This window comes from Canis lupus, chromosome 33, assembly GCF_011100685.1.
Source record: "Canis lupus familiaris isolate Mischka breed German Shepherd chromosome 33, alternate assembly UU_Cfam_GSD_1.0, whole genome shotgun sequence".
Classification (NCBI taxonomy): domain Eukaryota; kingdom Metazoa; phylum Chordata; class Mammalia; order Carnivora; family Canidae; genus Canis; species Canis lupus.
Window position 1 is genome coordinate 25,527,715 of NC_049254.1, and position 13,057 is coordinate 25,540,771.

A 13,057-nucleotide genomic window follows, 5' to 3' on the forward strand; every position below is an offset into this window, starting at 1 on the left:
TCTAGAACTTTCAGAACTAAAACCAAGAGAGTCCCAGGCAAACCAGGACAATTGTCACACTGCTTACCCAGCAATAACAGACAATCAAGAATTTGGGGGATGTCCCTTTATCTCAGTGGGAACAATTTCCCCTAGATATACAACAAAAGGTTCAGATGTGATTTTTTATGACCGTAGGATATATTTATCTTTCTTCTCTCCCTCTACTGCCAAATTCCTCCAAAGAGTGGTCTCCACCTACTTGTGTCTTTCTGCTCAGTACATGACCTCTCTCAAAGTCACTTAATTGGGGTGGCTCCAGAGCTTGGCAAAAGATCTTTAAATAGCATCATTAAAAAACAAACAAACAAACAAACAAAAGAAATAGCATCTTTGTTGCCTGTGTGCATTGTTTTTATTTTCTCTTAAAGGGATACCATCAAATAACTTCAAAGCCCTGGAGAGCAATAGGGCTCTACCGCAAATGTTTCAGCTTCAAGAGCACTGTTCCTAAGAACCATTCTTTATGATGCTGAAGGATAAGAAATGATTGGGCTTAGAATCCATCACTACTGTCCCAGACATATCCCTGGGGCTGGGGCAGAGTTCTCACTACACACAGAACACACAGAACTAGCTAGACCTGCTTTTCCCTTCCCAGAAACTAGTCTCAACTTTGTGACGGAACCAGGCTGGTAAATACGAAGTTGGCCATTGCTGCTGGTAGCTTCTTTCGCATAGCCTTATTCCATTTGCGATCTGCCTCTTCTTTCCCACCTAGAAACCAGTAGGGGACTCTGAGTCATCCAGACTCCATCTTTATTCATGAGTGTTGTTTATGAATAGAAAGCACATGAGCATACTCCCCCGGCCAGGGCACAGGCCCTGCTAATATTGGAATGTGTTTAATGGCTTCCCCCGCCCCTCGAAGCAAATACCACATTTTGAATGGCAAGGGTCCCACTGCACAGCTGAAATGCCACATTTGCTCTGGCAAGAGCTCTTTGGGGGACCTGCCATGAGAAGTGGCATTGTTTTTAATTTTCAGGCAGCATTCAAGACTATTGCTCGCACTTTGCCTTACATCAGGCCATAGTTCTGACTCTTAGCTCTCTAGTCTCTCCTTCTCTGCAGTGATCAATCCAGAACATAGCCGGAGCCTAAGTGAATGTTCAACTGTATGTTAAGAGGTCCAGTAGCTGGACTCTTGCATCTGAAAGATGTCCTCTTGCCTGTTCCTATTCTGTTCCATCTCAGTCCTGCCCTCACAGTCCTTCCCTCTGCTTAATTCCCCCTCTGGCTTTGACACCTTCATTTATCTTCTCCCGGACCCTGAATCTCCTTGATATTCTCACCTGCAACTTCTTACCTGCCTCCTGATTCAGGCTATTAAGGGTATAGAGCTCTCTGCCATGATCCCTCTTTCGCACTCAATAATCCCAGTACATAAGAATCAGATGGGTGATGTGTTAAGGGTGTGAATTCCAGACACACCCCTCACTTAAGTCAGATGTGCAGCAGCCAGTATAGCAATGCTCCCGGATAGAACTTTCTATGCAGATGGAAATGTTCTCTGCCGTGTTGTCCAATAGGGTAGCTACTAACCATATGTGACTACTGAGCACTTGAAATGTAGCTAATGGGACTGAAGAACTGAATTATTAATTTTATTCTATTTTGATTAAATTTAAATAGCCACATGTGGCTGGTGGCTGCCATTCTTATAGTGCAGATTTACAGATTTAACAGCCATCACAGCTTATTCTACTGAGCAAAATGTTTAAGAACTATTTAAATAAGTGGTCCAGGTGATGCTTAAGCTCCCTTGCTGGCAAATTGTGCATAATCAACAAATGCTTATTGAAGAAATGGACGAACAAATGAATACATGAACAAATCAGAATATAATTTCCTTGAGATTTAAGACTGTCTTCCAAAAGACAAAGTTGAGAGGACTTTTCCAAATTAAAAGAGTGTAAAAGGACTTACCAACCAAAATAACAAATTGACCTTAAAGGGATCCTGGTACAAAAGTTAAAAATTTACATATAATACCTAGCAGGAACAAAAGTTAAAAAAAATTTTTTTTAATAGAAGACATTTTGGGGACAATTGGATAAATTTGAACACAAAAAGCATATTACATGGTATCAGAAAATTTTTTTTGTTTTCTCAGGTGAGATAATGTTATTGCAGTTACAAAGGAAAATGTTTTTAGTTTTAGGAAATACATGCTGAAGTACTTAGGGACGAGGTGTCATGATAACAGCAACTTATTTTCAGGTGGTTTGGCAAAAATGTGTGTGCATGTGTGTATATGTGTGTGCATGCATGTGGAGAGAGGGGGAGAGAGAAAAGTGGAAAAATGTTAACTTTTGAATCTAGGTAGAGTACATTTGGGTGTTCATTATATATGTCCTTTCACCTTTCCTATATATTTGAAATTTTTTTAATAGTTGAAGGAAAACTCCCCCACAATGAATTGACAAATCCTAGAGTAAAATAAAATTTCAAAACACTAGATTTTCTGACTTTTGGCTGCTAACTCCACCCCACTCACCTCACCCCAGACTAACATAGTGCTAACGTTATGATACAGATTCTGTAGACCAGGTGCTGCAAACTGGCCAGCTACAGACCCTATGTGGCTTGCCAACACGTTTTTCCTTGGCCCAAATAGAGGTTTGTTTGTTTGTTTGTTTGTTTGTTAGAAAAATTAAATTGGTTGCTAACTTCAAAATTACAAGGATTTTAATCTTGATACATTATGTAACAAAAACTTTGCAATATAATTAAATATAAAACACTTACTTTATAAGAGCAAACGTGTAGATAATGTCCTGAGATAAGGACCATTCTAAGAATTTCAGGCATTTAACTCATTTACTCACCACAACAGTACTATGAGATTGGTATTATTATCATTCTCCCTTTACAGATGAAGAAAACAATGAACAAAGTGATAAGTAACTTTTTCAAAGCTTCACAACTACTGACTGCTAGTGCTGGTAGTGCTGGGTTGAATCTTGTACAGTCTGCCTCCTAAACATGCCACCACTTCGCAAAAATCTGCATCCCCAGTTTCTCTGGAAAAATCAGATAATCTGGCAACGTATTCCCACAAGGGACCAATTGACCAGAGCCAAGGAGCTAGATTCTCCTGAAGGCAGGACATCTTCTCTTCTGCTTGCTAGAGTCCCCACTCAGCCTGTTTCTGGGTCCTTGGGGTCTGACCCCTGCTCTAGCCAGGGCACAGCTGAATTCACCATAGTGAAGGACAGATGGTAGATATATCACGGACACTTTTACACTGCCCTGAGCAACCTGGATATCAGATTGTGGACAAGAAGCTCTAGGTGGGAGAGGAAACTAGAAGGTTAACTTGGGCCAGAAGTGTATATGGCAGTGATAAAGAGGCATGGATGGATGGAATGGCAGGATGGTAGACAATGAAGAAAAGTTACACCAAAAAGAAGGTAACATGGCTGATAAGATGCCCCATCAGAGGGCAGTGTGGGTCAGTGAGAAGAGTGTGGGCTAGCAAGACCCATGATTCTGTCGCTTAGCAGGTCTATCACCTTGGACAAGTTAGTTAACATCTTCAGCTTCCATTTCCTGGACTATAAAATGGAGGCAATGACATTTACCTCCAGGATGGTAAAAGGATTTAAATCAGAGTATGCAAAGTCTCTTTGACTCCTATTCATATACATAACCAAAATACTTTTCTTACTAACCATTCATATTCATATTTTCATGTTTTCCCCTAGATTTACAAAGCAAGAAGAAATTAGGAAGCTATGGTAAGTACCAGGCGCTTATTGGATCTTCATCTTTCAGGGGTCCAGATCTGGCTTCATTTAGCCTGTAGCCCAAGCAGCTGGCACACTTGCCTCTATGGTTTGATGATATTTGTTGACTTCAGGCCAAACTAGAGACACTAGAGAAGAATCAAGAAGAAATTGACATGGGTTAGGGGAAAAGCAGAGAGCTGAGTAAGATTTGTGAGCAAAGATGTTTAGTAAAACTTTAAAAATGAAAAACAAAACCATCCAGCATTATACTAAATGGCTGACAATTGCTTCATTCAGCAAATTGAGTACCTATGATGGTCCCAGTGGTAGGGATGCAGATGTGAACAAAACTAGACATGGCCCCTGTCCTACGAGCACTGGGTCGATAGTTGGTTAAGTGTATGACAGCACAGACACTCTGGAATGTCACGCTACCATTATGAAGACAATTTGCAAAGAATCACTAATAAAACAGCCTAGTCTCGTGCTATAACAGCGAGTTAAAGAACAGGATGCAGAACTGTATGCATAGTATTAACAGGGTAATAGAAACCACCCATAACCCACAACTCAAAACAATTACCAACAGTGTAGTCCATCACATTCAGCTTTCTCTTTTTCTATTCTAAACACATCTACTGTATAAAATGAAGAAAGGCGGGTTGGTAGTTGTTATTTCTGGGTTGTAGGGTTATGAGTGATTTTTGCTTTCACCTCTATGATTTCCTAGATTGTAGAGATTCCTATAATAAGCCTGTAAAAACAGGAAATAAGTCAAAACACAGTCACAGACATGCATAGAACTTCTCTCCCCTGTCCTCTCTCTCTCCTTGCTGTTGGTGTCTCTAGGGCAGGGCGCGCAGGCCTCTGCCTGGGCGGCACAGGCACTGTGAGAAATGCTTCAACCGTCACTGCCACGTGCCTGTGGAGCCTGATGTCTCCTGTCTGGTGATAAACTGCCACCTGTCCTGTGGCGCTACCTTCCACATGTGCAAGGAGGCAGAGCATGAGCTCCTTTGCCCTCTAGAGGAGGTTCCGTGCCTCAACTCTGAATACGGCTGCCCCCTTTCCATGTCCCGCCACAAGCTGGCCAAGCACTTGCAAGTGTGCCCTGCCAGCGTGGTGTGCTGCTCCATGGAGTGGAACCGCTGGCCAAATGTGGACTCTGAAACAACCCTGCACGAGAACATCATGAAGGAGGCCCCCAGTGAGGAGTGTTTGGACACAGCTCTGGCCCTCCAGGACCAGAAGGTCCTTTTCAGATCTTTGAAAATGGTAGACCTTTTCCCGGAAACTAGAGAGCCCACTGAGGAGGGACCTCCCGTGAACGGGGAGGCCGGCCGGGAGGAGCCGGGAGGAGCGGTGGGTGGACCCCATGCCGGCTTGGTCCCGCGGGGACCTCTGTCAGCCGCTGGTGGACAGACGGCAGAACTGAGTCAAGAAGAACGAGAGGCCTTAGCCAAAACCAAAGAAGGGATGGACCTGGCCAAGTTTGACAAGTGGGAAAATATATTCAGCAAAGAACACGCAGCCTCTGCTTTAACAGGCTCATCAGCCAACTGTGAGGGCAGGGGCGGGGATGGCCCCGAGAAAGAGCAGTCTCCCAGCCACAGTAACGGGGTCGGGGCCGGCGAGAACACTCTCCGAGAGACAGAGGCACGGGAGGAGCAGAGGCAGCGGGACGTGCCTGCAGCCCTGGAAACAACGGGGCTCGCCCCTTGGCAGGATGGCGTCCTGGAGAGACTGAAGACAGCTGTGGATGCAAAAGACTACAATATGTACCTGGTGCACAACGGGAGGATGCTCATTCACTTTGGTCAGATGCCCGCTTGTACGCCTAAGGAGAGAGACTTCGTTTATGGCAACCTCGAGGCTCAGGAAGTGAAGACTGTTTACACCTTCAAAGTTCCCGTGAGCTACTGTGGGAAGCGGGCTCGCATTGGAGATGCCATGCTGAGTTGTAAACCAAGTGAACACAAGGCCGTAGACACTTCGGATTTGGGGATCACAGTGGAGGACCTTCCCAAATCAGATCTCATCAAGACCACCCTCCTGTGCGCCTTAGAAAGAGAACTTAAGGGTCATGTCATCTCTGAATCCAGGAGCATTGACGGGCTGTTCATGGATTTTGCTACACAGACCTACAGTTTTGAGCCAGAACAGTTTTCCTCCGGGACGGTGCTGGCTGACCTCCTAACTACTGCCAACCCGGGGGGGCTCCATGTGGAACTCCACAGTGAGTGTGTGACCAGGAGACACAACAAGAGTAGCTCTGCCTTCACTTTCACTTGCAACAAATTCTTCAGGAGGGATGAATTCCCCCTACATTTCAAGAATGTCCACACAGACATCCAGTCATGCCTCAATGGCTGGTTCCAGCATCGATGTCCTCTCGCCTACTTGGGATGTACATTTATTCAAAACCATTTCCGTCCCCCAGGGCAAAAGGCAAAAGTGATCTATAGTCAGGAGCTCAAGACCTTTGCCATCAAGCCAGAGGTTGCTTCCGAGCTGAGTGAGAGAAAGAAGAACAGCCATCTTTCAGGTCATGGAGGGAAAAACCAGAATTCTCTAACCAGCTTGCCCCTGGAGGTTTTGCAGTACATCGCTGGGTTCTTGGACAGCATCAGCCTGTCCCAGCTTTCCCAGGTGTCTGTGCTGATGAGAAATATCTGTGCTACTTTGTTACAAGAAAGAGGGATGGTCCTCCTGCAGTGGAAGAAGAAAAGGTATTCTCATGGAGGCACCTCCTGGAAAGTCCACAGAGAGGCAAGTAAACCCTCATTCATTCATTCATTCATTCATTCAACAACTATGTAGCAAGAGCTTTCTATGTGCCAAGCGCTGTACCAGGCACTGACATCATACTAGGTTCCTGGGAATAAGACATAATCCCGGAACTCGAGGAGGTCAGTCTAGTAGGGAAGACAGAGCTATAGATACACAAATGACGATACAGATGGTGATACCTGCTTATCTCTGTGGATGTGCCTGCATGTCTTCTGTTTGCTCACATGGTTTACTCTCCAACCCTGGCCACTGGGACTAGTCCTCCAGGAGGCTAATCTCTACAGGCTGCCTCAGTCAGCAGCCTTGCCCTCCAGCTTCCAGTTGGGCTAATTTAGTGGGAGGGTGTCAGTGGGAAATGGAAGGGAGGAAGAGTGAGTTGACATATCCATTCTCTGGCCCCCTCCCTGCGTGCATTCTCCCTTCCATGACACTTAGCACTGGCCATGATACTGAAGGTGACTGTATCAGGTGACCCTATCCACACAATTACTCATTCTTGGTTCCAGTGACCTCCCTTCTTCTTCCCTTTCAGGACCAGAGTATTAACATTCTAGATTGTTACTAGCCTGGGTACTGAATCTTATCTTGTGGCTTTCCTACCCCCTGCCCACACATCTGTATATCATTTTTTTAAATTTTCTTCAAATTACCCAATTTAAGTGTGCCATCTGTTTCCTGCCTGGAGTCTGATACAGTATGCTAACAAATTCTTCTCAGTCCCCTATCAACTAATTTAAAAAACAACAAAACAGTTTTTGTCCTTATTAAGGACATTTTGAAATTCTAAAATAATTCGGTCCACTGATCTCTTCAGGGTTCAAATATCTATTTATTTTCTCAAAAAATTCTGCCGTATAAATCAAATAATCTTTCTCTGTGGAAAAATCTTATTCCTTTTTCCCAATCAAGTTATGTTTGCTGAACTGCATCATAACTTCTATCAGTTCATACCATATAAAAGTGGAACTCCTAATTCATCATATACGGGATATCCATAGCATCTTTTTCCATGGAAAATATGTTGGTAATAAGAACCACAAATTGATGATACCCATTTAGGTCAATAATTCCATAATCTCACTGTTAAATTTCTTCCCCAAATGTGTGTGCAAACTGGCACTGAGGAGTTAGAGTTGTTTACACCTATTTTCACTGATTATGTCTAAAATATCTTGTATGTTTTCCATTATTTATTCCCTGAGCAGTCTTCATCAAAAAATAATTATGAGACCCCCCCCTTCATGTATCCAGGCCTGCATCCATGTGTTACATAAACACTGACTGCCACCCATCCACATATTAGGGATTAAACATGAATAAGACTGGGATCTGGCTCCCAGGAACTCTATGCTCTAGAACTGTCCAATATCTTTCTCTTTACAATCAGATGCAAATAATATAATTTACATATTAGAAATTCCATTATGTTTTGGCTCATGTTTGCTCCCAATTCAGTGATTGCTGACCACTCTTGAATATCATTTGAGACAAACTAATTTCCTTTTAGAAAAGGATAAAAAAGAATTTAGTTAGAGCTAAAGGATGCTTATATTAAAATGGCTTTTTAAAGTAAAAACAGAAATAGTTCTAAGATCCCAGGAAACACTTTTATTACATAGGAACAATGATAAGAAACTGAGGGTGAAGTCAGGTTGAAAGGGTATCAGGCTATGCCCATACTCATAGCCAGATTTTAAAACTAGTGACTTTGCCACCACATCGTAGGTGGAAAGGCCAAAAGAGGTTTGGGTACCAAACACTTAGATTTCTCCTGAGGTTTCTGTTCTAGTGTGACTCTTCTCAGTTAGGATACTTTTAGCTTCAAGCTGAAAGCAACAGAAAACCAACTTAAAATGGCATGAATAGTAAAAGGAGCTTTGGGCCAAAGGTAATGGGTCAGGTACAGGTTTGATCTAGCAGCTCAAAAATGCCCCAGAATGATCTTTTTACTTTCTATTTCTTACCACTACTTCCTCTCTAGTGGTTCCATTCTAAGACACAGTTCTCCCTCGGTGGTCCCTGGTAGCTGCCAGTGGCAAGTAAGACTAAGGCTGACATTTCCCAGTTCAAGTACAGAGGGAAAAAGAGAATCTGCTTCTTGATATCTCAAGCAAAAGTCCTAGGGTAGAGTCTCATTGGCACTAATTGTCCTGATTTGAACCATGTGTCTTTCTAGAACTGATCACTGTTGCTGGTGGGAGGTGGTGGGTGTGTGTCAATATGCAGATTGCTGTAGTCATTTCTACACAATTGCGTGGCTGGCTGGGAAGATGATCAATTGGAAGGGTGAACTAGGAATTGGATGCTGGAGAAAGAGCTAACAAATGCCTGCCTGCAGCAGCCACTACACACTCTCTGAAAGCTAAGAATGTGAAGAACAAAAAGGTTATTTCCTTATACTCTTCGAATAAAGCTAGGCCTGAGGATATTGTTCCAATGTTCACTTTTGAACTTCCATGTTTTCCTAACAGATCTGGCAATTCAGCAGCCTCTTCTCCAAAATCAAGAGCTGGGAGTTTAATGAAGTTGCCTCCATGTCTGAACACCTGAAGGCCTGTCCTTTCAATGTTGTAGAGCATAAGACTGACCCAATTCTTTTGACCAGCATGTGTCAGCTCCAGGAGCAGCCCCGAGAGAGCTTAGTCACCACCTTTAGAGCCAGACCACGAGGAAGACATGTCTGCTAAAGATTCAGGTGCCACCATTCTTGGATTCGCCCTCTGAGTTACTGAAAGTAGGACTGAGTGTGATTTTGAGGACTTTCTTCTGTAAACCGCATATGTGCTTACCTAGGTGTATTGGAGCATGCACTGCCCCAAATCTGAGCAGTTGCACAAAGTCTAAGAATCTCCTAAGTGATGGCTTGTACACTTGCTTGAAGGGCCATACTGATAACTTATTTCCTTCCCTCCATCCCCTCATTTGTTTCCTAAAAGAAAAAGTCTGAGGAGAAAATAGGTAACTTGAGGCCATTTGAAAGATGAGCCCAAGTCTTATGAGAGACCAGTGAAATTCTATAACCAGCACAGGCCTGTGCTTTTGTGGAGAGCATTTGAGTTGATGAGCACTTTCAAATTTATGGGGCAGGAAGTGCCCGAGTGGGGACGGAGGTGTGTTCCAGGGTACCCAGGGTGAAGGGCACACAGTTTGATGGTTCTGGAGCTGGGGTTGTCTCCACGGTTAAATCCAGGTTTTCTTTTAGTCACTCCACTGCCTATAAGCCCAGGAAGGCCAGGCACAGCCCAATAAAATGGAGACCTTGGCCAAGCACAGCAGCCTCAAGGGCACTGCAGGCCAAAGAACAAGAGGCAGAAATGAGGTCACAGAGTTTGTTGTGGAGAATCTTGGCAAACAACATGCAGAAGGACAACCTTGCAAAATGAGGAGGAGTCCAAAGGAGACATTGTATTAATGAAGAAAATTAGTACCCAAAGCCACAAACCACTTTTAAACATGTCAAAAATGACTTAAGAGTCAAGGTTCCTTTCTTCTTAAAATTATATTCTAGGTCTGGGTTAGAGATAGCATAGGTACCAGCCTGAGCTAGCTGAGACGATCTCAAGACCCTAACACCAACTTCGGTGTCATGCAAGAATGCACAGGGTAGCCCAGAGAGACCACACACTTGGCCAAGTCCAGGCAAGCCTCACTGCAGTTCCTGTGGCACCAGCAACCAGGTCCCAGATACCACTTGAGTACCCTGTTGGGGGACCATGGGAAGGAACACACCTGAACATAGTTGTTCCCTGTAACTGCTCCTACCTGTTGCTGTCATGATTCCAGTCTGTCAGAAATGGGGGATATTGTTGGGTTTTGGTAACAGTGAATACTCATGAAAGCAAGAGTAAAATACTTGGTAGAAACTTCCATCCTCTAAAGCAGGGTTTCTCAGAACTACTGACATTTTGAACTGAATAATTCTTTATCATAAGAAACTGTGTCCGGTGTGTTATATTTAGCAGCATGCTTGGCCTCTATCCAATAGATACCAGTAGCACCCACCCCCCGCCCACACACACACACACACACACACACACACACACACACACAGCTGCAGCAACCAAAAATGTCTCCAAACATTGCTAAATATCCTCTGGGAGTGAAATCATTCTGGGTTGAGAACCACCCTACACAATGTGATACCAGTGACAGTACCTTAGGATAAGCTTTTTAGTGCAGTAAAATCCTACAACAATGGTTATGATCAACAATGGTTATGATGTTATGTAGTTCTTCTTTATTTACTAGATAAGTTTTAGACAGATGTCATTTTAAGTTGGGAACCAGATGGAGCTGATTGCTTGGTGTGGCTTTACGTCCTTAAGTCATGTGCAAAAAATATATATCCTTTCAGCTCTCTCCAGATGTAGCAGAAGCCAAACACATTGAACTATTTCTCTTGTGTTTCTTTCCCTCTCACTTTACTCAGTGCCATTTTCCCATCAGTCCTCAAAGCAAGTAAGAAGGGAAAAGGAGGACAGGTATTATGGGGAAGCAGAGAACAAAGAATTCAGCCAACAAAAAGAAAAAGAGTTTAGTCAATCTGGATGCTTATTGTTGCATGGGTCTTTCTCTGAACATGGTCCAGAGCTGGTATAGATGAAGTAGCTGACACTTGTAAGAGGAAACAAGGAGGCATTAGAGCAAGTCCCAGAGTAGAAACATGCTCATCTTTTCATTATAGTACACTACTTGGTACTAGTAGGTAATATCACTTTGTTTCTTAATCCTTTTTGCTTGGTTTATATTTCACATTTGTATATAAGGCACCATTTTCTAAAAATACAACTAGAGTGTGAGCTGTGATTTTATTCAGTGAAGATGAGTAACTGGAAATAACTAAGGGAGAAAAAAGGAAAAGCCCTCCAGGTAGGTATCAGTTCCATTTGTTTTGAATCTAGTTCCCTCCTATCTGGAGAAAGAAAGCTCCTGAAGTCCGTTCTGTGTTTCTTTTTTTACTAGAAAAAGAGAGAAAGGGAAGCTATTGACTAAGAGAGATTAAAATCAGGGGCTGCTGTTAAGTGGATGAGAAATAATAGAAAAAGCAAGAGAGCAGAGGATTTTCCTTCACAACCTGGGCAGTGCAGGGTCTGGGAGAGCAGCCAGGAAACTGCCTGTACAACTCTGTGCAGTCAATCTTTATTTTCCTAGTTGCTGCCTTTGGAGCAATATTGAATTGATCAACATCATCAATTTTATGAGATATCTAATTGGAGATGTTCCAGGAAACCAGGTACTACCGGTATCCACTGGTCTACACAAATAAGCACATTTTACGGTGAGAGGGTATTTGGAGCAAAAAGGAAGCCTTCTAGAGAGACTGCGGATCTCACAGAAAAATGACTGGATTCATGGGCTGAGGCTGCGGTGAGTAGTGTGAGCAGCAGAATTACCTGACAGGCAAGACAGCTAGACATGGCTTCAGATTAAGAAGCAGCTGAGGGGAGTGGACAGGGAGGTGTCTATGAACAGACACTTTAACAGGCAAGTCAATCCGGAGTAGAGACCAGCCAGACTTGGGGGGTGAAGTCTGTAGAACTGAAGCAGAAAGGAAGTTTCCGTCTTATAATGAAGCGAAAAGTGAGAAGCAATGTGGAACTTGGAAATGTAACAGGAAAACCACCGTGAGAGTCTGATTTTTGTGTGATATCAAGTCAAAGTGAAGTGAAGAAAGATTGTGTATATCTGTGGTGACTTACCTCTGTATGCTGGAAATCCCAATGTCTCTAGAAGCAGAAATAAAAGCTGTTTTGCACTCTGGAAGGCTACCTGGGTGAATCTTGTTAAGTTAGGTCTAAAGACAGATTTATGATTCACTGGCACAGAAGTCATTGTGTAAACAAAGGAGTGTGTGTCTTAAAGAAAAACCAAGGAACCAGATGAGGGATGTAGTGCTCTAGGCACTTGAGGAGCTCACCGATTTTATGAAGTCCTAGAGCAACTATGGATTTCAGTCACTAATCCTCCTTCATCCCATTGCTCCTCCTTCATCCCATTGTTTTCTTCATCTTTTCCCCAAATCCCTGACTTCTACTTTGATGTTGCCTATAGGATGTCCTATTAGACCTTGCTAAACACGATGGCCTGGGGCTGGAATAAACATAGGACACCCTGGCCTCTCATTCTTTCTCATCCCCATAATTTGCTTGGTGATTTGCTTTTTTGCCCACCACTAGCTGTCCAAATGTACTCACCTCTTTTTCTATCAGCCTTGGCCCTGGACCACACAGAATGTTCACGAGTTTCTTCTTATCTGTCTTCTACTTGGCCGTCAATAACAGTCATCCAGCTACAAAGAAGCCTGAACTTTCACTTGTAGAGGCCACTGTCTCTGACCCTCAATCCTCGTAACACCTCATTGGAGTATGTGGTCCTTTAGCTTTAGTCTTTTTTTCTATTCTTTTTCTTTTTTCTTTTTTAATTGACAAAATCTCCCTGTGCCTCCTTTCAATCCCCTGATTTGTGTTTATTCCTCAAGATCATGTCCTAAAAGA

The 13,057-nt window shown here is 43.3% G+C and overlaps 1 protein-coding gene across 3 annotated transcripts in view; it reads left to right on the top strand.

Moving 5' to 3' along the window:
- FBXO40 (F-box protein 40) overlaps positions 1-12,326 on the top strand; it is a 58,244-nt gene extending 45,918 nt beyond the window's left edge. For all 3 annotated transcript variants that reach the window (XM_038582988.1, XM_038582989.1, XM_038582990.1), the window contains 3 exons: positions 3,750-3,782; positions 4,623-6,542; positions 9,035-12,326. In XM_038582988.1, the coding sequence (XP_038438916.1) occupies positions 3,780-3,782; positions 4,623-6,542; positions 9,035-9,250 (2,139 nt within the window). In that variant the 5' untranslated portion in view covers positions 3,750-3,779 and the 3' untranslated portion in view covers positions 9,251-12,326. The remainder of the gene's footprint in view (positions 1-3,749; positions 3,783-4,622; positions 6,543-9,034) is intronic.
- The last annotated feature ends 731 nt before the right edge of the window (positions 12,327-13,057 follow it).